Below are 27728 nucleotides of genomic sequence, written 5' to 3' on the forward strand. Positions count from 1 at the left end.
CAGTGGCTGGGCACCTCATGGGATATAGCTCAGAGGAGCTGCTTTATTTTCTTTAAAACAGAAGAGAATCTAAGGTTGTGAAGCCCACGAAACAGAAAAAGTACTCCCATCAGGGACTAGCGTGCCGTAAAGGTGAATCCTTTCACGCAGATCATGACTATGTTCTTAGCTGTGCTTTTAATGCGTATGTAATTTTATGTGAAGTTTTATGTAACACTAATGAATGTATTCAGTAAGGTAATAGAATGAAGATATTGACCTGGGATAAGATTCAATGAATTATGAAAAGCAACAGTTTAAATAAACACACTATGTTTTTTTTTTAAAGGTATTATTGGCTTTCTTTATGTTTTGCATTTAAAAGTGAATTCTAGTGCTAGTAGCATTTTAAAACTTCTCATTAATAAATATAATTATTTCTCGAAAAAGGCTTGGCAAGTCTATTGCTTTGAGTAATTTTTGTGCCTCCCAGTGAGCTGTGGAGAGATGTTACGGGAGGAGTATTTCCAGAACTTTAGCTACTTGTTTTAGATTGTTACTAAATATGTTGGCTTTCTCCCTCATATGAATTGAGATACTTTTTAGCTTAAAACACTCACTTAGTTTTGATATATTTTTTCACTAAGTTCTTTTTACAAATGAAGATCCATTATCCAGTGCTCTCCAGTATAATTATTTTAACCTGTCATAGACACCTACTGAATGAGTAATTACTTCACTTTTTAATGTATTTTAGCTTTATTCACCAATCATTGTTCCTGCATTTTTATGATTTTTAAAATTTATTTATTTATTTATTTATTTATTTATTTATTTATTTGAGACAGAGAGAGGCAGACACACAGGCAGAGGAGGAAAAACAGGCTCCAGCCAGGGAGGCTGACATGGGACTCGATCCAGGGTCTCCAGGATCATGCCCTGGGCCAAAGGCGGCGCTAAACCTCTGAGCCACCTGGGCTGCCGTATAATTTTTTTTATGTGAGAAATAATTTAATTCACATTTTTCTGAATTCTTGTGAATTCAGCATCTTTTCATAATTTTGTAGGCCATATTGTTTTCATTTTTCGAGGTCTTACCTTATTACCGTTGCTTAATTTTCTGTTGTATTGTTCATTTTTATCTTACTGATTTCAAGTCTTGCTGGAAAGGCATGAAAAAGAAGATCAAGGCGATGTCAAAACTGCCTAAGATAGTAGGTGACCTTAAAAAAAAAAGGAAGATAGTAGGTGACCTTCAGTGTTGGCTTCTTGCATAATCCAGAGAAACAGACCTGCTCAGTGGGATGGACAGCAATCCCAGTCCTGCTTCCTGCCACTCACACATCTGCAGGCAAGTGACTGCTCTGTGCCTCCATGTCCTCATCTTTAGAATGAAGATGATGTACCTATGACATAGGGTTGTTATGTGGATTGAAATGATAAGTGCTTAGAAGGGGCCTGTCGTTAAGGATTGCTGTGTGTGTGTGTGTGTGTGTGTGTGTGTGTGTGTCCACATGTGTGAGTTTTATTGCAGAGGATAGCCTAACAAGGACTGAGTTTAGAAAAATTGGCTGGGCCAATTCAGCTATCATAAGCTGAGAAATGATACATCCAGATGCACCTGATATATAAACTTATTGGAAACGTGATTTTTCTCTAAATTGATGCTTAGCTGCAAATTGACAAAAAGGTAGCCAGAGAGGTCAGAAAAAAATGGACAGAGAAGACTCATTATTATAGTGTTGCCTGCCTGTCAGTGTTTGCATGCTCAGTGGCTTGATCAGAAGGGATAAAATGATCCCACTCTCTAAAATCAAGAAGTACAGAGCAAGCACCTGCAGAGAGTCTTCCCCACAGACCAAGTGGGTAATGCAGAGAGTCTGAGTTTGGAGCACACAGACCTGGTTTGGAATTCTGGTGCTGCTACTTATTGGCTGTGTGACCTTGGGCAAGTTCCTTAGTCTCTCTGAGCTCAATTCCCTTGCTTGTTGATTGTTGATAAGGTTACTACTAGTTAGGGTTGTAACGATAATGAAATGAGGTAATTGTCACCTAGTATTTTCCCATAAAGAAGGACTAAGGTAATTATGCTTTTTGAGGCCATTACCTGGTGACAGTGGCTGCTGTTCCTTTCAGAGCATGGGATCTGACTGGGTCATTTAATCTTGGTCTGCAGATTCCAAGTGAGACTACTGAGGCCACAGAGGGAGTGACTTCACATGGGTAGAGACTCGTAGTAGAGACGGAGCCAGGCTTCAGGTCTTCTGGCTCCTGGTGCAGGGCTGGTTGTCTCAGCCTTTCTCTGAGCTGGGCTCACGACCCTTGGTGGGGTCTTCCTCAGGTCTCCAGAGGGAAGGGGGCAGGACCCCGTGTTCTGAGTCACCCTGACATGTGCCCCCTGTGCACTCTGTAGGGTTTTTAGCTGGGTGCCTCTGCTAGGTGGCCAGGGCCTCTGTCCTCCAGAAATGCCCCAGAGGGAAGGGGTTTCATTTTCAGCATCTGCTGCTTCCCAGCTTCCATGAGTGCCTTGGTGGAGCTTTGTCTGGGGCCCGTAATGCTCGTTTGCCTGCTGGTTGGTCCGGGAGGCTAGCTGGACACGTAGGGGCTTGCCCCATGCCTTGTTTCCTAACATTTGCCCTTGGTTTGTAATTTCCTTTCCCCTCTGTGCCCTGGTCATAGATCGTCCTGCCAGCTGTGTTTGTCTGCATTGCTCTGGTGTTCAGCCTGATTGTGCCCCCCTTTGGCAAGTACCCCAGCCTGGAACTTCAGCCCTGGATGTACAACGAACAGTACACATTTGTCAGGTATGTGTCTGCCTCCTGCGCCCTGGGAGAGAAGAGAGCTCAGGCTGACCAAGGGTGTTTGTGCTACTGAGGGCCAAGGGGAGGTGGACCCCGGGATCGCTCAGTGGAGTGGCCTTGATCAGCCCTTGAAAGCTCCTCCACAAACTAATGTTGGATGCAGAGAACAGCAGCAAATTGAACCTCAGATAATAGACCAGTCCTCTGTTGTCATATTTGAACTTTTCTCTTTATACTAGTATTGCCATCTACAATATGTATTTTAACAAAATAAGCTGCCCTTCTAACTTCTATGATTAAGTTGTAAATATATTTGGATATTTACAGCTATGTTAATTTTATAGTTGAATCAAAGTATTTGTATACACTGTACCTCTAGGAAGTCAATACTTTTTTTCCCACAATGCAATTCTTGAATTTTTATCTCTTAAGTTGTAGATACTAGCTAGTATTTATTCTTTAGACAAAAGTACCCCTCATTTTCTAACAAACAATCCAGTACTTCAAACAAAAGGTTAAAGGAATTTCTTAATCTTGTTAGGCAGAAATTTTCTTCATTCCGTAGGATTCATAGATCTTTAGATGGGGGAGAAATATCAGTGATATAAAAAACAAGGGATGTTGGAGCACCTGGGTGGCTCAGTGGGTTAAGCTTTTGACTCTTGACTTGAGCTTAGATCATGATCTCAGGGTCATGATATTTAGCCCTGCATTGGCTCAGAGCTTAGTGGTCTGCTTGAGATTCTCTGTCCCTCTCCCTTTGCTCCTCCCCCTGGCTCTTGTGCTCTCTCTGTCTCTCTTTCTAAGATAAATAAATCTTTAAAAAAAAAACAAGGGAAGCTTTTTAAAAAAAGTTATATATGCACACACATATGGTATATATATGTATATATATATGCTATATGTACACATTTTATACACATAGTATATATAGTATATACTATAGTATGCATGGTATATATACACATATAGTATGTACACATATAGTATGTATACTGTACATACTAGTGTGTGTATATATACATTGTATATATGGTATGGTATGTGTATGTGTGTGTGTATGTGTGTATGTCCATATATATACACACACATATCTCAGGTTTACTTTATTTTCCAGGCTTAGCTTGTATTGCTCATGGCTGCAGAACATGGGCTTATTTACAAATTTGTGCTCATTATTGTTTATATTTTTCAGTTACCCATGCAAATATTCAGCCAATAAAGTCTCCCTGACCTTTGTAGAAAATCCTGGTTGTTAGTGCCTAATGGATAATTGTGAAAGTACTTTTGAAATACTGATCCTTACTAAGTTTGTGAAAGTGTTTTTTTTTTTTTTTTTTTAAAGTAGTCTCCATGCCCAGAGTGGGCCTTGAACTCATGACCCTGAGATCAAGACCTGAGCTGAGATCAAGAGTCAGGTGCTTAACTGATTGAGCCACTTAGGCAACCCTGAAAGTACTTTTGAAATACAGATCCTTAATAAGTTTCTTTACTTCACATTAAAATACATATGCAAATGTATATTATGTATGTGTGTGTTTATATATATATGTATGCTCACACATACTTTATATATACTTATACAGTTTCTACTCTGGAGTCCTGTTTATCATCCATCATATCAAATATATGGCTAGTGTCTAAGGTCTGTGTTTTATTTATTTTTGTGTTAAGAACCTAGCACTCAGGAAGTGTTTAATAAAGCATTTACTTTGAAAAACCTTTTTACCTCCCAATTCCTGTTTTTTAATGAACTACTGAACTGGCTGCTTCTCATCTCATGTACCCAGAGTGATGACACTCCTGAGAACATGGGTACCCAGGAACTCTTGAATGCCCTCATCGAAGATGCCGGCTTTAGGATCCAACATATGGAAGAAAAACCAATCCTCAGAGTGCTGTTTTAGACTCTCCTTGACTGGTTTCTTGTGGTTGTCACCTGATCTCCTCTCTTAACATTGCATTTATCAGCTGCATGCCACACTGTGACTACCATCATTTGCACTTTGAATCATTTTTTTTATCTTAAAAAAGCTAATATGCTGACTTAATTGGAATATCTAGAAATGAACATTTGGAGAACATTCTAACATCTTGTAAAGCAAATCATTATAGCTTTTTTTTTTTTTACTGCTATAGCATATTAATATTTAATTTAATAGCACTTCATACTTAATGGTCAGATCAGTAAGTCTCCCTTTCCCATCCACTCCTGTACTGAAGTTTTGTAATGGGCTGCTCCATTATATATAATTTGTGGTTTTGCTAATCAGCTTTTTCACTTTGACAACCTGAAAACATAATATACTTACTTTTTATGATAATTCATAGTTTTCTTTTAAACATGTATTTTTTATGACACTTGTCTTCAAAATCCTTTTTAAGGCACTGTATAAACAAATTCAGTGAATGCCCATAAGGCTCTAAGTGTCTGGGTGGGGAGGGCAAAGGTACATCAAAAGATCACTGAGTAAAGACAATGAAGAGAGGTGAGGAGCTTTTGAGAGCCAATGCTGGGAGAGGTGGGTTCAATTTTCTAGGCTAGAAAGACAACAGAGGCATAAATGCTTCGGCTTTGATGAAGAGTACTATTGATGTGTATTGGAGGCAGTCTGAAGGCAAGATCTCTGTACTGACAACGCTTTCTGAAATTCAGGTTTTAAGCTCCTTAAAAAGTGGTATAACTGAGGGAAATTTAGGACACTTAGTAGTGGCATTTAACTTTATCTTAGCCCGTCATCTTCTGGAGGTTTTAGAGTATGAACTTCAGGAGGGCACCGTGTCTTGACTTTTCCATCAAGTCATAGTACTTTAGAGAGAACTAGGGAGCAATCCACAAATCTGTTCTTTTGATATTTTTAGTACATAAAAGAATGACATAAAGAATGTGGCTGTGCTTTGTAGAATTTTGCAACAGGGAGGGATACTAGAAATGCCTGTTTCAACATGTCATTTTGTACTTTTATTTTACTGGTGGAGAAGGGCAAGAGTCTTGGTGGTTCGCAGTGATTCAGAGCTCAAGTCAGGCATAAAGGCCTTGTGATGCTTGCAAACAACCTAGCTCTTCATGTACTGAGCACCCTCCCCACATCTCCTCCAAACCCCAATTCTGTACTCATTTTAAAACATAAAGTGAATCTTGCCACTCCCCACCAGATTTATAGCACACTGGACATAACATGCAGACTCCTTCCCAGGCCTGTGTCATCTGGCCATCCTCCACCCTCATCTCCCAGTATTTTCTCTCCTATGTCATCCCGTCCCAGCCCACTGCCTTCTTGCTGTTCCTCAAACATGGGAAGTTCATTTCTTTTGGGGGGCTTTGTACTAATACTTTCTATTGCCCTGGCTTATAATGTATTTCTCCTCAAATCTTTTCCTGACTTCTAATTGTGTATGCCTTGGAAGAAGGCAGTAGTCTGTCTTCCCTTGATTCACTGTCTTCTTAGTTTTTTTTCTGGCTAAGTGACATTTGTTTATTGCCATATTCCTCTAGAGGAATGCAAGCTCTATGAAGGCAGGGACTTTGTCTTGTTTACCCCAGACTCTCAAATATGCAGAACAATGTCTGACACATAGTTGATACTCAGGGAATATTCGATGAATGAACACAGGGGCAAGAGACCTGATGCCAGTGGATTGGGTTGACTGGAGTTTGGTATATGAACATTTAGGACCTCTTTGTATTCTTTCATCCTTAACTGTAAAGTAAGTCTGCAGCTTACAAGATTAACGAACAGTGAGGGGATAGGTGCATGTTTGTGGTTGTTATTGATTGATCTGTGCTCCTGAGCCAATGGGAAAGGCCAGATCCTCTCGGGTGATGCTACCTTGCTTTCTTCCCTTTGCAGAGATGTGCCCTGCTCAGTGGGGGAGGAGGAGTGGACCACTGCCCCAGTTCCCCAGACCATCACGGACCTCTTCCAAAATGGGAACTGGATGATGGAGAATCCCTCACCCACCTGCCATGTAGCAGTGACAAAATCAAGATCTGTCCGTGTGTCCCCTGGGGGCAGGGGGCCTGCCTCCCCCACAGGTGAGTCGCTCTCTGTGTGACTGAGCAGGTAGTGGTGCAGGGCAGGTTGGGAAGCTTCTGCTTGGGAATAAGGAATGGCTGACCTGTCATGTCAGGGTGTTGTCTTTCAGTCTTGGTTTTAATTCTTATCAAAGAGAAAAGCATGTGAGTTCCGAGGGGGAGGGACTTGGTCTACAGTTCCTAGGTCTTAGCTTGTTTCTCTATTTTGAGAGGTGAGCTGAGCTTACTTACTTGTTTGAGTTAAAACCAGAACACGACACTCTGCTCAGTGGGCCAGACACAGTGGAAGACACATTCTGGCCTCATCAACTGAGGTGCTGCAACAGAACACACTGTGACAGGCCCGGCGTCATCCCTGGTTCTGCCACAGAGGAGCTGGTGACGTGGGACAGGCCACTCAGTTCCCCGGGCCTGTTTCCTTGCCTCCGAATTAGGGAAGCTGGCCTATAAAACTTCTGTGGGTCTTAAAACTGACATTCTGAGATTGTGAATGTTGGGAACAGTTCTGAGCCTTTTTACTGAGAACAATTTCAGGAAGATTCTCAATCACTTTCTCTGACTCAAAGATTCCATTAGGGATGTCTGGGTGGCTCAGTGGTTGAGCATCTGCCTTTGGCTCTGGTCATGATCTTGGGTCCTGGGATTGAGTCCACCAGGCTCCCTGTGGGGATCCTGCTTCTCCTTCTGCATATGTCTCTGCCTCTCTCTGTGGGTCTCTAATGAATAAATAAAATGTTTAAAAACAAAGCAAAACCATAAAAACCCAAAGGATTCCATTAAGCAAGTGAAGAAACACTTGAAGCTAGCTAGGCTATTTTATCTATCCCAAGATCTGTCAGAAAAGTGGGCCCAGCGTTGCTGGTATGTGGGAGTCATTGGTAGGTCAATCAGATCACCTAGCTGCTTATTGTTTAGGACTTTTGCAAAGCCATCACTAGCATTTAGTGATTGTGCACCAGCCAAGACTGAATTACTCTGTATATTTAATATTTGAAAGTGTTTATCATGTATATGGAACATGGCAATCTTATCTCCTACACAGTATCAATATAGGTCATTAGGAATTTTATATAATACTCTGTATAATGGGCTGATAGGACCATTTTTATAACCAGAATCTTAGAATTTTTCTTTCTTTAGAATTTCTATATCTATTAGATTGATATGCTATATACTATTGTTTTTAAATTTATTTTACAGCTGGAAGAATTTAACTTGAGTAGTTTCACGTTAATATTTCCATACCTACTAAGTTTTCAAGCCACATACCTTTGTGAGAATTACAATCTGCTCCTCTTTCAAGGTCAGGAACAGTGGACCGAAGTGAATGCCATTAGGACATTTTCACCTCTTTCAGTAGTTTCATTATGGTACTGGACTCTCTTAATTCAATGAGATGTTATCCATTTGTTTTTCAGATTTTTTCCTTGAAAATTATCATGTTTAAACTCCTAAAAATGTACTTTGGGATGCCTGGGTGGCTAAGTGGTTGAGTATCTGCCTTCGGCTCAGGGCGTGATCCCAGGATGCTGGGATCGAGTCCCACTTCGGGCTCCCTGCAGGGAGCCTTCTTTTCCCTCTGCCTATGTCTCTGCCTGTCTTTCATGAATAAATGAAATCTTTAAAAATAAATGTATCTTATTTATTGAACAGATGTTTTTCCCTGGGCTATTCATCAGATATTTGTGTGTATGTTTGTATGTATGTGTCCTCCTTGATTATGTTCTCAGCTAGCATCAATGATTCCTTAGATCCTCGCTGACTTTATCCCTCCAGGAAGAGCATGACGGTGGGCATCCTTGTGTCCATCTATGTTATTTTTTAAAACATTCTTTGTCTCAGCAAGCTTTGTTGTGTTTGTGATCCAGGAGTGAGTCAGTCAAGCAAAGCACCTGCAGTTAGTTCATCAGCAGAGGGTAGCCTGTCATGTACTGGCTCTCCAGTTTTGGGATATGTTAAGAACACCCATCTGCTGCTGCTTTCTAAATCTCCATCAGGGCTATGGACTGGATGAAAGAGCTCTTGTCTCTTCTAAAAGTGTTCTAGCTAATCTAAAGATGAATGAAAAGGGGAAAGGCAGAAGCAGGTGTATGTTTTCATGACACAGAGCTGATCTTATGCCTGAGAGAAAAATCTGTACACTGATGGCAAATAATACTACTATCACCTAATTTGCTAAGTGACAACTTTTCAAAGAAACACTGAGGTAGAAGACTCTTAGTCAAAACTCAAAACCAATGCCTAACTTCTCTGATAGGTTTTTACCTCCAGAATTAGGGTGTTCTTTGCCTTACTAGTAAACTTATCTGTCCTTTGAATTCTTGAGGACTAGATAAGTAAGAGAGGTAAGTATGCTTGCTGTTTTTCAGTTTTCCCTCAGACAGCTAATAATTTACTCTGCCGTATTTGCAATATATATTAGAAACATAAAATCACATAGCTATAAATACAGACTACCATGAGAGCTTGGAAATACCAGATCTAGTTTAAGAAGGCTAAGGTACTCAACTAAAATAAAAAAAGTTCTTAATAGGAAAATCCCAGTATACCTGTGACAGTACTAAAGAAATTCTTTGTGGGATTATTAGCATGCTATTTACTTGAGGTAACTTAACACTTAACAATAAAGACAATGTATTTATTACTATCTCATTACCTTATAGCAAAACAATAGTTCCAGGTAAGAGGATACAGATATGAAACACAATAAAAAGAATCAGAATGTATCTGTAGGCTTTTATTAGGGCAAACATTTCCATAACCATAAATATCTCATTATCACAGATAGATTATCCCAAGTATCTCTGTTGAATAGTAATCCAAAGTGAAGTTAAAGTTGGTAAAATAAATTGTAATTGAAGACATTTTGGCATATAAAACAATGAGTCTTCAACAGTTTTTAATATGAGGACCTAATAACATTATTTTCCATATAACAAGTAATTATTAATGTAAAAACTATAATTAATAGAGATGATACAGATGATATTGTACTTTTCCATAAAAAAACATGTTTAATATTTTTATGAATCCAATTTGGTATTACAAAATAAACTTTACTGGACAAAAACTTTTAAAATTTCAGAAAAATAGACATGAAAAGGTTGACAATATATAAATAATTTTAAAATATAAGCACGGAAATGTAACATAATCATTTCAACATAAGGAAATGCTAAAAAAGCAGAGGGTTATCAAAATAGAGAATAAAAGATATTTTGAAAAAAGAAAAATCAGGATCTTGTAGGAATGACAATTTTTAATGCACAATAGATATTGAAATGCAAAAGGGAAATTGAACAGAACTATTTCCACAAGTCGTGGTGACAATGGACAGAGGTAGCATTTTAAAATGCAAAGGACATAGCAAATTAACTTACCACCTCCTTCAAATAAAAATGAAGATCTCTTGGGAGAATGTAAGCACCTGCTTAGCAGACATGTCTTAGAGCAGTTAATGTAATGCTTTGTATTTCAGTGGAAAACTATTTCAAAGGTGAAAATGATGTAGGAATCAGAAGCATATTCTGCTGAGACTCGAGGAAGTGAACACTTTCTCGAACTGGAAAAAAACATTTCATAAGGCATATAAAGTTAAAAACTGAATCAAATTTGTTGTATGAATAATTCATGCCTAGTGAAATAGCTTACCGGCTGCCACAACCCTGGGATCCTCATGAGATTGATGTCTCCCAGCTGCACGACTGTCTGCACTCTCATTCCACCAAAGAACATGAACTGCAGAAATAAACCAAAAACAGATTCTAAAGACTATGGTATTACTACAAATAAGAAATACAGAAAAATTAATCAGAAACATGAAGTCTTATTCTTTAAATCAAAATAGTGAATATCAAAAAGATAAAATTAAGTATGTTAGTAATAAGATTTCAGAGGGGGTCAGAGATTTGGGATAGAAATTTATAAATTAATCAAACTGCTTTTATAGATGAAGGAAAGGGAAAGTAAATAACACACCAAACACACGAGTCTGGAACAAGGCTTCATGACTTCCTAATACATTTTAGTTTATTTAAAAAGCAAGATTATAAAAGAATTGTCTTTACTATTGAAAATTTAGATAATACAAAGAAGAAAATTAACAGCAGCATAATTTTAGCCACCTAGAGAGCAACTCTACTCAAATTTAGTGCAGTTCCTCTGAACAAATGATTAAAATCAATTAAGGTCATACTATATGTTACACTTAATTATGGATTTTTAAAAATCAACAATGCATACTTTCCATGGCAACCTTAATTTTTAATGGCTATGTGAATTCCTCCCTATAGATATAACAACTTTTTATCCAAGCCCCTGATCAATTAGATTAATATTTGAATATTTTTTGAAATATGGAATAAACGTTTTATGCATATTTTCTTAAATTTTAATAATTACAAAATAAAACTTATTAGCTGTATAGGAAAATGCAGATAAAAAGAGAAAAGAGGAGTCATTTCTACACCACCTAGAAAAAAACTCACTTTTATATTTGCTGTATCTCTTTCCATACTTATGTATATATATGTATTTTTATGAATATATATTTATACACATAAACATATGTTTATAGTTATATAAATGATGTAGACAATATATATTTTTTCTGGATTATACGCATATTACATAAGAAATGTATATTGTAAACAACACTGACATAAACTTCGTTAGAACAGCATCTACATGTGTATCTATCCCAGCAAAGCTGATTACAACTATTACTAACTAATATTTATTGGGTGTTGACTATGTGCCAGACCTGGTTTTAAGCATTTTGCATGTATTATTAACTCATTTAGCCTTCATAATAATTTTAGGTGGTGGATTATTAGTATCATCATTTTATGGATGAGGAAACTAAGGCACAATATGGTTAAGTAACTTACCCAGGGTCACAAAGTTATAAGTGGTGAAGCTGGGATTCAAATCCAGGCAGTCTGGATCTGAATATTTTCTTAATATAAACTCCTAAAATTTAAATTGAGAGAACCAAAGAGTGTATCATATATATATATATATATATATATATATATATATATATATATACACACACACACACACACTTAAAAATATACAGTGTATATATTATACTGTCCTCCAGAAACAAAGTACTGACTTATAATCAGTATATTACCATTCTCCTAATACACTAAGAATGAATTTGAGATTAAAAAGAGTGTGTGCACACATTTTCTTTTTTTTTTTAAGATTTATTTACTTTGAAGAGAGAGCACGCACAAATATGCATGAGTCAGGGGAGAGGCAGAGGGCGAAAGAGAGAATCTTAAGCAGACTCCCCACTGAGTGTGAAACTCAATGCAGATCTGATTTCAGGACCCATGAGATCATAACCTGAGCTGAAATCATGAATTGGATACCTACCCAACTGAGGAGCCCAGGTGCCTCAAGATTAAAAAGAATGTGTGCACCATATTTTCAATCATTTTTTTCTTGTAAAAGTTATACATGTCCATTATAATAAATTAGAAGCTTAAAAAATCTTTAATTTCATCATTTAAATTTGGCTATGTATTTTATGTCATTTCACATTTCCTAAACACACCTACATATCCATGCATACTTCCTTAATATTGGCAAAAATAATTTAAAAATTCAGGCTTTTTGCCCAAGGCAGCCCCAGACTGGCCTCTTAACACAGGACCAAATCATGCCCACAACAGGGAAAATATTGCCATTGCAGACACCTGGAATGAAGGCAAATATGGCTCAGCCACAACAGTAAAGTATATGCAACACACACAGGAGGAAGGGCCTGGAAGGGCCAGGTTCTGGTGAATAGGGACATTGCACTGCAAAGTACTACATGACCTCTTCTTCATAATGCCACTACTTTCAAGAGCAGGAGATATAGCTTACTTTCCTAACACACAGAAACAGACAGAGTTAGACAAAATGAAGACACAGAAAGATATGTGCCAAATGAATGAACAGGACAAAAATCCAGCAAAAAAACCTAAATGAAACAGAGATAAGCAATATGCCTGATAGAGAATTTAAAGTAATGATCATAAATATTCTCATTAGACTTGAGAAAACAAGGGAGGACCTCAGTGAGACCCTAAAAAAGACAAAATATAAAAAGAACCAGTGGGAGATGGAGAACTTTGTAAGTGAAATTAAAAAAAGACACTAAAGGGAATATATAATAGATTAGAGGAAGCAGAAGAATGGACCAGTGAGCTGGAAGACAGTAATGAAAAGCAATGAAGCTGAAGGGGAGAAAGAGAAAAGATAAATTAAAAAAATTAGAATAGGTTAAGGGAACTCAGTGACACCATCAAGTGTAATAACATTCATATTATAGGGATCCCAGAAAAGAGAAAGAAAAGGGGCAGCAAATTTATTTGATGAAATTTGAAGAAACAGGTACATATAAACTTGATAAAAGTAGTAGATTAATCACTTATAAAACTAGTAGGGACGTTATAGACAAAGCAGTAAAATCAAGTATATCTACAAAAATCAGGCCAGGGATTCACAAAAGGGTATAAAATATGACATCATATACCAACACATAGAGAGGAGGGGAGTAAAAGTTTAGTGCTTTTATTTTTTTAAAATTAATTAATTATTTATTTATGATAGTCACACACAGAGAGAGAGAGAGAGAGAGAGGCAGAGACACAGGCAGAGGGAGAAGCAGGCTCCATGCACCGGGAGCCCAAAGTGGGATTCAATCCTGGGTCTCCAGGATCGCGCCCTGGGCCAAAGGCAGGCGCCAAACCGCTGCGCCACCCAGGGATCCCAAGTTTAGTGCTTTTATAATGGGCTCCAACTGAAGTGACTGTCAACCTAATAAAGACTGCTACATTCATAAGATATGTATATAAACCTAATGGTGACCACAAATTCAAAACCGGTAATAGATATACAAAAAATATAGACAAAATAATCTAAGTATATCACTAAAGAAAACCATCTAACCATAAGTGAAGAGAGCAAGAATAACAACACCAGAACAAGTAACAAAATGGCAATAAGTACATACCTATCAATAATTACTTTGAATGTAAATGGACTAAATACGCCCACCAAGGTGACTGAATGGATAAAAGACATCTATATGCTGCCTACAAGGGAGTTATTTCAGACCTAAATACACATGGCAGATTGAAAGTAAAGGGATGGGAAAACATTTATCATGCAAGTGAAAAGAGAGCTGGAATAGAAATACTTCTATGAGACAAAATAGAATTTGAAACAAACACTGTAATGAGACATAAAGAAGGACACTACATAATCATGAATGGAAAAATCCAACAAGAAATAATAGAACTATCATAGGATCCAGTAATTCTGCTACTGGAATTTACCCAAAAAATATGAAAACATGAATTTGAAAAGATATATACAGCCCTCTGTTTACTGCAGCATGAATCGGTAGTCAAAATATGGAAGTAACCCAAATTCCATTGATAATGAATGGATAAAGAAGTTATAGTGTGTATATACCCCCCCCCACACACACACTGGAATATTACTCAGCCATAGAAAAGAATGAAATTGTGCCACTGCAACATGTGGATGGATATAATGCTAAGTGAAATAGGTCAGTCAGAGAAAGACAAATACCACATGATTTACTCATAGTGGAATTTAAGAAACAAAACAAATGATCAAAGAAGAAAGACCAAAAAAACCAACTCTTAAATATAGAGAAGTCTTGGTTGCCAGAGGGGAAGTGGGTGGAAGGATGGGTGAAATAGGTGAAGGGAATTTAGAATATACTTATAGGGATGCCTGAGTGGCTCAGTGGTTTAGCGCCTGCCTTCAGCACAGGGCGTGATCCTGGAGTCCTGGGATCGAGTCCCCACCTCAGGCTCCCTGCATGGAGCCTGCTTCTCCCTCTGCCTGTGTCTCTGCCTCTCTCTCTCTCTCATGAATAAATAAAATCCTTAAAAAACAAAGAATACACTTATAATGATGAGTACTGAGTAATGTATAGAAATAATTGCTGAACCCTATAATATATACCTGAAACTAATATAACACTGTATGTTACTTACACTGAAATTAAAGGAATAAATTAAAAATTTTAAAATGTCAAATACAAACAAATCTTTTTTATTTATATTGCCAGTTTATTTGAAGGAAGATGAAGCAGATATGAGCCCTACAAGTATAACTCATTTTTCTCTGACCTACCTAGTACTGTACCTATATAATGTATCCTTATTAGGTAAAAACAGGCATCTCAATATTATTTTAATCTACATCTTCTTTAAGATATTTTTAGTAGTAATCTGTCTACCTTTGTAGAAGTATTTAGTTTTTTGCTTTTTTGATTTCGTTTAAGGTACTTTGGGAGCATAAAGTTTGAGCTTTGTATAATAAAATCATCAGTTTGTTCCCTTTTCCCTTCATAGTTTCTTTATTGTTTCTGTATTGAAATATTGTTTCCATATATATTATTAAATAAGTTCATCTATACTTTGTTTTAGTAATTGTATGAATCCAATTTGTTAATTGGAATCCATAATCCACCTTGATTTTATTTTAGCATACAGTATCAGATAGGCATCTTATATTTTTTTCCCCCTCTTCATATATTTTTCAACTTGAATATAGATCTGTAACATATATATTAGAAGTTAACTTCCTGAGCAATGATCAGCTCAGTTTTGGTTATGTTAGGTTTGCGATGTCCATTGGACATGAGGTGGAGAAGATGAAGAGGCAAATGGATATTATAAATCTTTCAAATATTTATTAGCTGTTTTTAGTCATTTATCCTTTCAGATAAACTTTACAAATAGTTTTTAGAGTTGGCCACAAGAACACTCTTTGAAATTCTGATTGGAGTATCTTTCAACTTTAAAAATTAAATATCCCAAGTAGTATTTTATTAAATAAATTAATAAACCATATGCTCATATATATCTATCATAATATATCTAAGTAGTGGAAAATAGATAATTTTTCTTCTTTGGGCTTGTCCATGTTTTTAATTAATATTTATAATAACTACACCTTACTTTTTCACCCATAAACATCTTTCTTCCCCAAGTAATGTTATTAAAAAAAAAAAAAAACTACAGGGGCACCTGGGTAGCACAGTTGGTTAAGTGTCTAACTCTTGGTTTCAGTTCAGGTCATGATCTCATGATCTTGAGACTGAGCCCTCCATTCAGGCTCCAAGCTCAGCATGGGTCTGCCTAAGACTCTCTCTCCCTCTGCCCTCTTCACCACTCTCTCACAACTGTGCTCTCTCTCTCTCATTAAAAATAAATCTTTTAAAAAATCACAAAGAGTACAAACTTCCAATTACAAGATAAATAAGCTTTGGAGATGTAATATACAACATGATGACTACAGTTAACAATTCTGTACTGTACATTTGAAAGCTGATAAAAGAGTAGATCTTAAAAGTTCTTATCATAAGAAGAAACAATGTGTGAGGTGGTGGATGTTATCTAAACTTATTGTGATTTCACAATATATATATCAAGTCATTATGTTGTCTGTAAACTCATATGTCAATTATATCGATAACACTGGGAACAAAGGAAAAAATCATTAAATGTACATATAGAGGAAAATAGGGTGATGAAAGAAATAGGTGACTTTTCCAGGTTCTTTCTTTCCAGTTTTTAAAATTTTATCATTTTGATGTATCAGAGAAAAGAACAGTTCAGTATTTGAAAAAAAAAAATTACAAGGTGAATAACATTCTAAATAAGATGTAAAACAGGTTTGCTCAACCCTTAAAATTACAAAGCTAAAAACTGGGCAATAAATAATAAAATATACTCCATAATGAGAATAGAGACAAACTGGCCAAAGGAAATTAATGTGGATCACCAAAATATTTTGCAATTTCCTAGAAGAAATAGACAACTATACCTCTGTTGAGCACTCCATATTCTGCATGGAACACTCCAACTAGTTTTGTATAGCCTCGATTGACATGAGTATGAACTGCTCTTTTAAACGGGTCACCCCACAGAGCTGGCCCACCAGGTTTCATCTGAAAAGTAGCTAGTTCATAGATTCCTAGAATAGGGAGAAAAATAATTATTCTATAGAACACATTCAAGCAATTTCTAATCATGTTTAATTTGGTTCCAGTGGAAAGCTAACTACATATATAGAATTTGAGGATCATACCCATATACCCACATACATATTTATGTAGATCTATTTACTAATAATTTGCATTGTTTTTTTTTTTTTTTTGCTTTTATGTTTAGAAAGTCCTCATCTTAGTGTAAGGGTCAGTTGCCAGTCTCTTATAGCTCCATTCTTCTTTCCAACTTCCATTAACTTTTCTGTTTATATAATTTTCCCTATAGGATACCATTTCTAACAGGAACAGCAAGCAAATAATGAACCTGAAGTGACTGTCTCCAAGTTCTGAGGAAAAAAAGAATTCTAAAGGAGATGGTTTCATTATTACTAAATATCCAGGCAAATACTTGAAAAGCATTTTACCTTCTGGATGGAAGTATAGACTGGGTGAAGAGAAAGAAGCCAAATGGATTTGGAAAGTAAAAGAAAAGCATGCAAAAATTACTGAAGAATCATGAATAACATAGAAGAAAAGAACCAAGATTTGGTACTTTATGAATAGGCAACTAGTTCATTTACTTAGTACTGAAATTTGAGAGAGAGCTAAGAGGGTAAGTTTCTTTAAATAAGATTTTTCAAATCTCTTGTAATCTTTTTTTTTTTTTTAAAGATTTTATTAATTCATGAGACACACATGCACACGCACACGCACACAGAGGCACAGACACAGGCAGAAGCAGGATCCATGCAGGGAGCTTGATGTAGGACTTGATCCCGGGTCTCCAGGATCACACCCTGGGCAGCGCTAAACTGCTGAGCCACCCAGGCTGCCCAAATCTCTTGTAATCTAAAATGTACTATAAAGTTGGGAATAAGGAGGGAAATAAAATAACATTTAAATTAGTTTATGCTTTTGCTAATCTGACCTTTGTTTAAAACTGGATTGAGGTAATAATTTCTTAAGTCAGCAAGAAGTGAAATCAGCAAGAAGACAAATCTTTAGGAATTACTTTCAAACTGAGAAATAAGAAAGATGAAGACACAAAAGTTAGACTACAGTAATGCAGCTTGGCAGTTCCAGTTAACTCATTCCCCTAGTCAATTTTATAAGCAAATATACACTTAAAATGTAAGATTAGTTGTAATTTATGGAAAAATACTTTTAAATTTAAAAGTTTATATTATTTTAAAATTATGACAAGTATCACATATTATCCCTCACCTACCCACAAATGTGTCCTCTGTTCCCAAGGCCCAACTTCTCAACGTTCAATGACTATGCCAACTTTTTCTATAATATAGATAAGCTTTCAGAATCAATGAGATACTAATATGGAAAAACACTTCATTATTTAATGGTCATTTTTTGAAAAGATAAGCTAAGACCATTTATTTTTGTCTGAACAATCAAGATATATTCCTATATTAAACAAAGATTTTTTCCAAAAGAACTTGAGTTTTTATAGCTTAAAAGCTTTAACATTTTCTCCATCAAAATTCAAAGTGACTAAGAGGGGAGGACTTACCTTCTTTTGGAGGCTCTTCTAATTTGCTCCATGGCACCAGATAAGTAATCTCACTCTCTTGTTTATCAATTAGAGCCAAATTTGGAATCAGGTATTGTTCTTGCCATTCTTTATCTTTGGCCAATGCTTTCCGAACTTCAGTTCGATGAGCAAAATTATCTATGGGAAAAGGAGTAAGAAAACCAAAAATTATGGTTTTAAAATCACATATATTTTTTCTAGGTTTCATCCAATTTGCCAACTGTTCATCTTTCTATGCCTGTTTCTTACTTTGTAAAATGGGGATAATGATAGAGTATCTCCCTCTAGCGTTGTTAAGATTAAATTAGTATACAAAAGGAGCTTACAACAGTGTTTGGCACGTAGTTAGAACTCAACATACATGAACTATTGTTATTAATTTAATTGAGGCATTTAAATTATATTGGCAGTTTAGAAAAAGAGTATTTTTTGGTGGTGGTGGTAGTGGTGGTGATGGTGGTGGTGATAGGTGATTAGGTCAAGATACCACTTGAATTACATTTAACATAAAGGAAATTAAGATGCACTTTGACAACTGCTGCTTTGAACCAATAGCTTCCAAAGAAACAGTGCTGATTCTTTTACTGTCATCCATTCTTTTACTCAGTACTATTTCCCTGTCTTTGTTTCCCAAACAAGAACACATATTTCCTAACATAAGGGCCTAGTACCACATTTAACTATTAGGGCCTCATAAGACTAATGATAACATAGTTTTCTATGGTTTATGCTACAGATAAGGAATAGCATCTCTCTTAGAGCTTAAGTTTTAATCAGAACGGTACTAGCACTTTTTTGTTTTTCCTGGGATACATTCATCTGGTAGTACATTAAAGCATAAATTGTGTTTTAATGGGGTTTGTTCTACTACAATTGGGAAAACCCCTAAACTATGGACATGCTAAATACAGAATGAACACTTTTCATGTTAAAGCATGTTATGACTATTAACTTTGGATACTGATGACCAAATACTAAATGAAATTATTAAGTTTTTGGATATCATGATATACTACTGTGGACTTCAGAAAGATTAGACACAGTTGTAACAAACATTTTGAAGATTCTAGTAACCATAATCCTTTTTCTACTAAACCAGGGATAGATCAGTTTCAATATGGGAATAACTCTTAATTCCTTTTCCTTCAACTCTCTAGACTGGTAAATGACAGTGACTTCCTTAAAACTGTGAGGTACAAAAATAAAAGTGGTTCGAAACCTAACAGATTTATGATATCTTACAGAAAGGTGAGGGCTTCAAAGTTTACTATCATTTCCTATTAACTTCGATTTCCCTAAAGTCCCTAGACATTTCAATGATTTCTGTTAAAACATTGATATCCAGCTATAGCTTCACTTAAAAAAAATTCTACTTTCCTTTCATGATCTTAGCTCACTTGGGTTCTTGCAATCACTGTTTTTTTTTTTTTCAAAAACCATCTTTACAACAAGCTATCCTTAACTTCTCCTAAGAATTAAAGTGTGGTTCATAATTTTATGATGTGACATCTGAGATGCCATGTTCTCAATATCACATTCCAATATGCTAATAAAAGGTTCAGCAATAGGTTGCAATAGGTATACCACTGGTAGGCACAATTACTGGATTTATTTTTTGGTATCACTATTTAAAAGTTTTATGTAACCTGTATGTATTTATAATAATATAGATCCAAGAACTAAGTTGCTAAGTCTCAGGTAACATCTAACAGAATGAAAATCTGTACTGAATACTTAAGCTGAATGCTCATACCATACTTCCAAATATGAAACACTTTATTCATTCTGCCTCCAAATTCTACACTCCAGTATCCAACCAATTCAGAGTGAGCTGTCCGAAGATGAATGTTTTTCTTAGTATTTTCCAGGAACTCATTCATTTTTGAGGGCTTAAGATAATAAGTACGGAATTCATAGAATGTTCCATCATATTGTCTGGGGCCTGTAGCAAAAGATGAGCAAACCTGAAGAAAGATAAGGCAAATTTAAATATTTGGGAAGGTAGGGTTTGTAATATTATGTTACAACCAAATCTGAGTCTGGAAACATGGGACACACAGTAGACTCACAATCTGTACTTCCATGGTCTTCTCTCCACAGATACTTGCTTAGAGAGGTAACAGTAAAGAAGACTACTTTTAAGTATCCCAAATATATACCTACTATGTCATTGTAGGTGATATACCTCTAGTTGCTTTTTCATGAGAAGTTTCTCCTAAGAAGCCACTGGGATAATTTCTTTACCCAAAAACTACAATTAGGATCTTAATAAATTTTGAAAATAATTATCCCTTATTTAGTAAACATTCCATCCTTAATAATATATGTATGTGTTAGAGTTAAGCATTTAAAACAATTTTATAAAATATACAGTATTTTGGCTAGCACCATGGAAATGTTTACTAGCAGAAAAATTTTTAAATTTTTATTTTTTAGGTTCTTAAAACAATGGAAATTGCTGGTCTGGTCAAAATACTTCCTAAATGCAATGAATTAGACCACTGGTCAAAAAATAGAATAGAGGGGCACTTGGGTAGCTCAGTTGGTTAAGCCACGGACTCTTGATTTCCATCAATGTCATGGTTTCAGGGTTGTGAGATTCCTGCCTCCAACTCTGCACTGAGGGTAGAGCCTGCTTGGTTCTCATTCTCTCTCTCCCCCTACCCCTCTCCACCATGCTCTCTCTTAAAAAAAAAAAAATGGATAGGAATTTAATGTAATAGAAAACTATGACCTATCTATCCTATTTGCATTGTAATATAGTCAGAATGGGTAAAGCTAGAAAAAGAAAAAAAGTTAAGTCAATTAATTGTCTAAGTCATTTTTTTAATTTAAAAAAATCAAAATTTAAAGAATATTTTATTTATCCATTTATTTGAGAGGCTGAGCATATATGTGAACGTGGTGGAGGGGTGGGTGGTGAGGAACAGAGGGAGAGGGACAAGCAGACTCTGTGCTAAGTGCCAGAGCCTGAGCTGGAGGCAGGGCTCCATTCCAGGACCCTGAGATCATGACCTGAGCTGAAACCAAGAATTGGACACTTTAACCGATGGAGCCACTGAGGTGCTCCTGAGTTATTATGTTTTTAATTACAAATGCAGTCTGAAGAAGGGCATTTAATCCACCCAGTTATACCATGTTGATGTAAATACCTTTATAAGAACCATAAATTCCTTTTGTAATAGTCATATACTTACCATGTAAATTTCTAATTTGGTTCTCTGAGTGAACTTAAATTTCAGTGGAAAATGCTTTGCCAGAAATTATCTTCTATGTAACACAGATATTCACATGGTATTCTAGTGTACAAATCCATCTTATTTAAGTTTGGTTAGCCTGTGCACATTTCCTACAGATGACTACACCAGAATAATCTGTTACAAGTTTTCATACCTATAAAACTATGGATGAATTTTGGGCTTATCCTTGACTACCTGGTACAACAATCTTTTAAAAGCAGTAGGCTTCTTGCTCTGACATACATATTATTTCACAAAGCACAACAGTGTCTGTATTTTACTTGTATAAAGCGGAATTATAATAATCTATTTTAAGCTAATCCCATTCATGTCTATGATGAGTTATATTCTTACTGGCTGGTTGACATTTGCCATCAAAAAACAATTGCAGCTGCCCCTACATTTGGCAGATTTGTGTGTGTGTGTGTGTGTGTGTGTGCCATTTTACCACTTTAATAACAAGGGATCCCTGGGTGGCGCAGCGGTTTGGCGCCTGCCTTTGGCCCAGGGCGCGATCCTGGAGACCCGGGATCGAATCCCACATCAGGCTCCCGGTGCATGGAGCCTGCCTCTCCCTCCGCCTGTGTCTCTGCCTCTCTCTCTCTCTCTGTGACTATCATAAAAAAAAAAAAAAAAAAAAAAAAAAAAAAAACCACTTTAATAACAAAATGCTATGCAAATGAGAACTGCCTAATATTTATAGCTTAAAAATATTGTAAATAAAACATATCAAAAATAGAACAACGGGGTAGTTGTGATAATTGCTTTTAAGTTGTTTTTCAGGCAATTTGTATTTGGAGAACAAAATAAGTGATCACAGGCACACATTTTTATTATCCTTTGCAGAAGAATACAGTAAGAAAGCTCAGGGAGAAGTTAACAGCAATGAAGCAATGAGGCATGTATGTGTGTGGGAAGGGGGGGAGGTGATTTTTGTTGAGGGACAGTAGAACTGTGCAACCACAAGGCAGGACCAGTAGCTAGGAAAGGAAACAGGAGTGCTTCAGGCTCCCTTATCGCCAAAGAAGGGCTCATTTTTGGCAGCACTGACTTCCAGTTCACTTAGAACAACCGGTCAACATCTAATAAAATTGCAGTTCGTAATAACGTTATAAGAAAGAATTCTTGGCCCTGCCCCAGTAGAGAATCAGAAGGACAGACTGTATTGCTAATCTTGGGTGAATGGGCCGTTATTGGTTTTTCTTCAGTCTTAACCAGAAAGTTAGTCTCTAGAATCGGTTAATCCCCTTCTGATCCAACCCTTTGAGAAAGAAATACAAGCCTAAATATCAAAAGGAAAAAATGTGTAGTTTCACAGAACAGGCCAAGTATCGACAGTTAAGGCTGAAATCACAAAAATCTATTGTGTGCTCTTCTCACCGAAGGTTAAGTGCGGCTGTTGCAATCAGGTTTGCCAGGAGGTTCCGAGCCCCCTGGCTTGGCCACGCCCGCGCGAGGCGGTGGGCAGGGGGCAGAGGGGGCAGGATGCTCCGCACCCGCACCCCGCCCGGCCCGGCCGCCTCTCCAGGGTTCTCTGCAAAACCCTTGCAGGTTGTGCACGTTTCGTTTACACGGGGGAGGCCGGATCTGCGGCCAGCGCCTGGCTGACCCATGTCTCCTCGGACGAGGGGGCGGTAGCTCGTCAAACAATTCAATGGGAACCGCTTGACCTGCAAGCGCCAGGCTCCGGCCCCAACGTGGCGAAAGCAGCAGCTGGAGCTTCAGGGCTGTCCTCAGGGCCGCCTGGCACCCAGGCCAGAAAAGTCCTGCCCGCGGTCGCTCGCGACTTGGCCCGGAGGCGGCAGCGGCCGGCGGCCCTCCCTCCACCGGCGACCCCGTTCCACCCGCGCCCCCCAGCGCGCCCCGCGTCGGGGGTCCGGAGCGGACTTCGGAGCCAGAACCGTGCGCGCATGCGCGGCTCCGCAGGCCCGGGCGCCCAGGCCGGGTGGCGCATGCGCGGGACGGCGAGCTCCCCGCGGACGCCCCTCCCCGCCCCCAGGGCCCGGCCCGGGCTCGTCTCCGCCGCCGGTACCTGAGGCGCGAGCGTCCGCGCAGCCAGAGCCGCAGCCAGGCGGCTTCGGAGGACGAGCATGGCGTGGCTTGGAGCGCCGGGAAGGGCAGCCGGCCGGGACTCTTCCCTGGAGCCCCGGGGTTGCGGCGGACCCGCCTGCAGAAGAGCGGCGACGGCGCTGCGGGCCGAAGGCGGCAGGGGCGGGCCTCGGGGCCGCGGGCTCCGCCTCCGCTCCGCTGGCGGGAGGCGCGGCGGCCCCGCCCCGGAGGCTGGCGTCCTGCGGGCCACGTGCCCGGGGCCCCGCCGCTGTCCCCGCGCGTCAGCGGGGCCGAGGGGACGGTCCGGACGCGGCGGGGGCTCCCGCGCCGGCGGCTGCGCCCGCGGCCTCGTGGCGTCGTGGCGTCGTGGCCTCGTGGCGTCGCGGCGTCGTGTGCGCGCGCACCTGCCGCCGCTCCTCCGAGCGCGTGCGCGGACGGCGAGGGCGCGGGGCTGCTGCGCGGGGGCTGCTGCGCGGGGAGGCCCGCAGTGCGCGCATCCCCCCATGACCTCGTAAGGCTCCTGCTACGTTACATTGTATTTCCCAGGAGAGTGATACGTGGGGAAAAAAAAATCCAAGTTATATATACAGTTTAAAACTAGGTGATTCGGGCAGCCCGGGTGGCTCAGCGGTTGGGCGTCTGCCTTGGGCCCAGGGCGTGACCCCGGGGTCACAGGATCGAGTCCCCGCATCGGGCTCCCTGCATGGAGCCTGCTTCTCTCTGCCTATGTCTCTGCCTCTCTCTCTGTGTCTCTCATGAATAAAGTCTTAAAAAAAAATAAAGCTAGGTAATTCTGTAAGCCTTAAAAGCAAACAGCTGACTTCTGATCTACTTAGTAGTGTTGTGCCCAGGATTGCAAATCTGAGAAAACCACCAAGGAGCCGACACCGGTGCAAGTACACGAGGGCTTATTAACAAGCTGGAGCTTGGGTCCACGCATACCCCACACAGCGGAGCAGGGACTTGGACCCCGAGGGGGGTTACAGCTCGGTTTTTGTGGGCTGGTCTAGGGGATTTTCAGAAAGGGGTGGAAGAATTTCTTAAGCTCTGTGTTCATTCCAATAGGGGACTTCCTGTCTCTGTCAAGGGGGTTCTGAGCTCTGTTTTCATTCTGATATGGGACTCTGCCAAGGGTGTTCTGCGGTTTTTCCTGTAAAGTTCAGCTCTTATTTACAGGGGCCTGAGATGGCTATACTTGTGCTAACTCTAAACTTGAGGTGGAATGGCCTTAATTTTCTCGGCCTCCACAGTAGTCCCTGTCTCTGGTTAACAGCTGACTTCTGATCTAGTCTCTGGTTATTGGTCACCAAAATAACCCCTTCAGCATTTCAAGCTGTTTCTTCTAATGTCTGTATATTTTTATAAATTTTTTTTAATTTTTTTTAATTTATTTATGATAGTCGCACAGACAGAGAGAGGGAGGCAGAGACACAGGCAGAGGGAGAAGCAGGCTCCATGCACCGGGAGCCGACGTGGGATTCGATCCCGGGTCTCCAGGATCGCGCCCTGGGCCAAAGGCAGGCGCCAAACCACTGCGCCACCCAGGGATCCCTGTATATTTTTAAATAATAGGCACATTCTGCTATTTCTTTTTTTTTTTTTTTTCAGTTATAGATAGAATTTGTTGACTTTTATGCAATGAGGATTCCAGTCTCTTAGGTACCACTCCATCAAAATTTTAATGTTTTGCATCCGTGGGTGGCTCAGTGGTTTAGTTTAGTGCCTGCCTTTGGCCCAGGGCGTGATCCTGGAGTCTCAGGATCTAGTCCCACGTCCGGCTCCCTGCATGAAGCCTGCTTCTCCCTCTGCCTGTGTCTCTGCCTCCCTCTCTCTCTCTCTCTGTCTCATTAATAAATACAATTAAAAAACAAAATTTTAACGTTTCCATATCTAATGCTTACATTAAAAAGTTAATTGATTTGACTAATTTACGTTACCTATGTTATATTGATGTTAACATTCCTGTTAATTACATTATTGCAGACAATAATGTCATATTACGTTATTAGGACTAGGGAATTAGTTGTGGCTTGTGCAAAGAGTTTTCAGTGATCTACAGAGGAAAGTAGGCTTTTAAAACTTGTAATTCCAGAGAGGAAGAGTCAGTTTTCTTGGATGATGTGCGTCCATTTGTAACTGATGTTGACAAAACAAAGCATCATCTTTGTACCCAGATTGGATCTGTAATGTTTAAATTTATTTTCTTAGGCTTTATCCCCTCTGGAATTAACAACTCATTCAACCCCTATTTATTAAATTTCTTTTATGTTTCAGGCACATTTGCAGACACTAGGGAACAAAAGAGAATTCTTGTCCTCTTAGAACTTAAAGGTTACGGGAAATAAACACCTGAAGAGAAAATATATCAGAGATTAAGCAATACTATGAGGAAGAACAAAGTAAGATCTGAAGAATAGAAATTGCTGGAGGTAGCAGAGACTGTTAGCTGTTTACCCTGGTCCTCTTTTTAAAAAGTTAGCAGTAGAACCTACGAAGCTTGGTGCGGTCATGTGACTTAAGTCCTGGCCAGTGAGCTGTGTTTAATGCACTTAAAACCTACCATAAGTGATCCTAGCAGTGTAGGAGAGTTTTCCTCCTCCTCCCTTATTTCTGCACGCTGAAATGTCGACGTAATCCAATAAGCTCTTGGATTGTGTGGTAGAAGCCACAGGCTGGAGATGGTGGAACAAGGGAGAAGAAGCCTACGTTCTGACACCAGGGAACACCATGCCAGGAGCAGTGCACCCCCTATCTCTGGACTTTACAAGAGAAATCATCTACTAGTTTGAGGTACTGCTATGTGGCTTAAACCCATAATTGCCATCCATAGGACAGTGACTATTTTATTTTTCTCTCTCTTTCACTTGTTTCTGTTGTATTCTTTATACCTATCCCCTACCAATCACCAAATTCTTTGCCAAAAGTATACACTTTTTCCTCAATGTGATTAAACCTGTGAATCATCTAATCAGCTTCATCTTAATAGAGTTATCTTTGGGGAGTTCTTTGTTCTCTTGCTGCAGTATGGACTAGTTGTTCTTGTTCTCTAAGGTAGCATGCTACTGCTTCGGGGATCTCCTCTCACTGATGTCCTGGGGTTAATATCATTTGCCTTGTTTGTGACCTTCTGTTTCTAGGATCTTGTCTTTTAACTCCTAATTTTAGGAGAGGGTATATGGGAATTAAACTTTTGAGAACTTTATCAGTAGAAATGTCTTTATTTTATCAATCCTCTTAATTTATACCTTGGTTGGGTATAAAATTCTACATTAGAAATCATTTTTCCCCATATTTTTAAAGGTAATGCTTCATTGCTTTATAGCTTCTCGTAAAATATGTATGCCACTCTCCTGAGGTTTTGGTATGTGACTTGTTTCTCTCTGGAAGCTTTTGTGTTTTCTCATTTTTCCTGATTTTCAGAAATTTCAGTAAGATGCCTTGGAATAAATTTTTTTTTCATCCATTATTTCAGTAGACCCTCTCATCTAGAAACTCTTAAATTATGAAAAATTTATTGTTTCACAACCTTTGTCTATAAGCTTGTATTTGGAGTGAGACAAAAGAAATGAAAACTATATGAGTATGGGTAGGTCTTGGTAAGTAATGGGCTTTACTGTAATGTGATCTGACTGGACTGTGAGTGGACCTCCCTCACTTCAACTATTATTGTCTGTCAGTTATTTCTCTTATCTAGTGAGATTCCCCTGCAAAGAAACTTTCAGTGTCCCATCTGTGAGGTATAATCTTTGTTGCCAGGTTCCTGAAGTTGAGGAGATGAGGCCAGAGATCTCAATATTTAGTAGTATCTTTCAGGAATATATTAATTAGCATAGGCAAATTTGTTTCTACAAATTAACACTAAAGTGTATTATGACTTACTTATTTTTTTATAAGAATCAAGTGAGTTTTGCTAGTTTGCAAGTAGCTCTTCTATGCTGATGAATTAAGGGCACAGCTTCTTTCACTTTGTGGTTTTGCCATCCCCTGGAACCTCATCATTAATTGCTTCTAGCCAGCAGAAAGGTAGAACTTCCAAGAATAATTT

The 27728-nt window shown here is 38.6% G+C and overlaps 2 protein-coding genes across 7 annotated transcripts; one reads left to right on the forward strand and one right to left on the reverse strand.

Annotated features, from left to right (window-relative positions):
* Window positions 1-73: 73 nt before the first annotated feature.
* Window positions 74-17289, forward strand: LOC112923028 (phospholipid-transporting ATPase ABCA1-like). 4 transcript variants are annotated; one of them, XM_072727828.1, is made up of 5 exons: window positions 74-1330; window positions 2659-2783; window positions 4573-4675; window positions 6632-6816; window positions 8017-8457. In XM_072727828.1, exons 2-5 carry the CDS (start codon window positions 2755-2757, stop codon window positions 8033-8035), a joined length of 336 nt encoding a protein of 111 aa, XP_072583929.1. In that variant the 5' UTR covers window positions 74-1330; window positions 2659-2754; the 3' UTR covers window positions 8036-8457. The 4 variants fall into 4 exon arrangements, 3 of the variants coding, with proteins under 3 accessions (XP_072583929.1, XP_072583930.1, XP_072583928.1); XR_003235582.2 differs by having other exon boundaries at window positions 1137-1330; window positions 4573-4711; XM_072727827.1 differs by lacking the exon at window positions 8017-8457 and adding an exon at window positions 17133-17289 and having other exon boundaries at window positions 1194-1330.
* On the reverse strand, window positions 9539-24016 carry LOC112923027 (protein NipSnap homolog 3A). Of its 3 annotated transcripts, XR_011995472.1 has the most exons (7): window positions 23667-23911; window positions 20149-20359; window positions 18375-18533; window positions 16684-16833; window positions 11706-11787; window positions 10468-10554; window positions 10058-10378 (listed from the first exon to the last, which is right to left on the reverse strand). XR_011995472.1 is itself a non-coding variant. In XM_072727825.1 (6 exons), exons 1-6 carry the CDS (start codon window positions 23724-23726, stop codon window positions 10302-10304), a joined length of 744 nt encoding a protein of 247 aa, XP_072583926.1. In that variant the 5' UTR covers window positions 23727-24016; the 3' UTR covers window positions 9539-10301. The 3 variants fall into 3 exon arrangements, 2 of the variants coding, with proteins under 2 accessions (XP_072583926.1, XP_072583925.1); XM_072727825.1 differs by lacking the exon at window positions 11706-11787 and having other exon boundaries at window positions 9539-10378; window positions 23667-24016; XM_072727824.1 differs by lacking the exons at window positions 11706-11787; window positions 16684-16833 and having other exon boundaries at window positions 9539-10378.
* Window positions 24017-27728: the final 3712 nt, after the last annotated feature.

This window comes from Vulpes vulpes, chromosome 12, assembly GCF_048418805.1.
Source record: "Vulpes vulpes isolate BD-2025 chromosome 12, VulVul3, whole genome shotgun sequence".
NCBI lineage: Eukaryota > Metazoa > Chordata > Mammalia > Carnivora > Canidae > Vulpes > Vulpes vulpes.

Excerpts from the sequence above, each read along its gene's own strand:
- LOC112923028 (XM_072727827.1), top strand. The coding sequence starts at position 2,755 with ATGTACAACGAACAGTACACATTTGTCAG. Across the intron at positions 2,784-4,572 it reads GAACAGTACACATTTGTCAG|TGATGACACTCCTGAGAACA; the intron begins GTATGTGTCTGC and ends ATGTACCCAGAG. Across the intron at positions 4,676-6,631 it reads AAGAAAAACCAATCCTCAGA|AGATGTGCCCTGCTCAGTGG; the intron begins GTGCTGTTTTAG and ends TTCCCTTTGCAG.
- LOC112923027 (XM_072727825.1), bottom strand. The coding sequence starts at position 23,726 with ATGCTCGTCCTCCGAAGCCGCCTGGCTGCGGCTCTGGCTGCGCGGACG. Across the intron at positions 18,534-20,148 it reads GTTTCATATTTGGAAGTATG|ATAATTTTGCTCATCGAACT; the intron begins GTATGAGCATTC and ends CTTTTCCCATAG. Across the intron at positions 16,834-18,374 it reads AGAAGAGCCTCCAAAAGAAG|GAATCTATGAACTAGCTACT; the intron begins GTAAGTCCTCCC and ends TCCCTATTCTAG.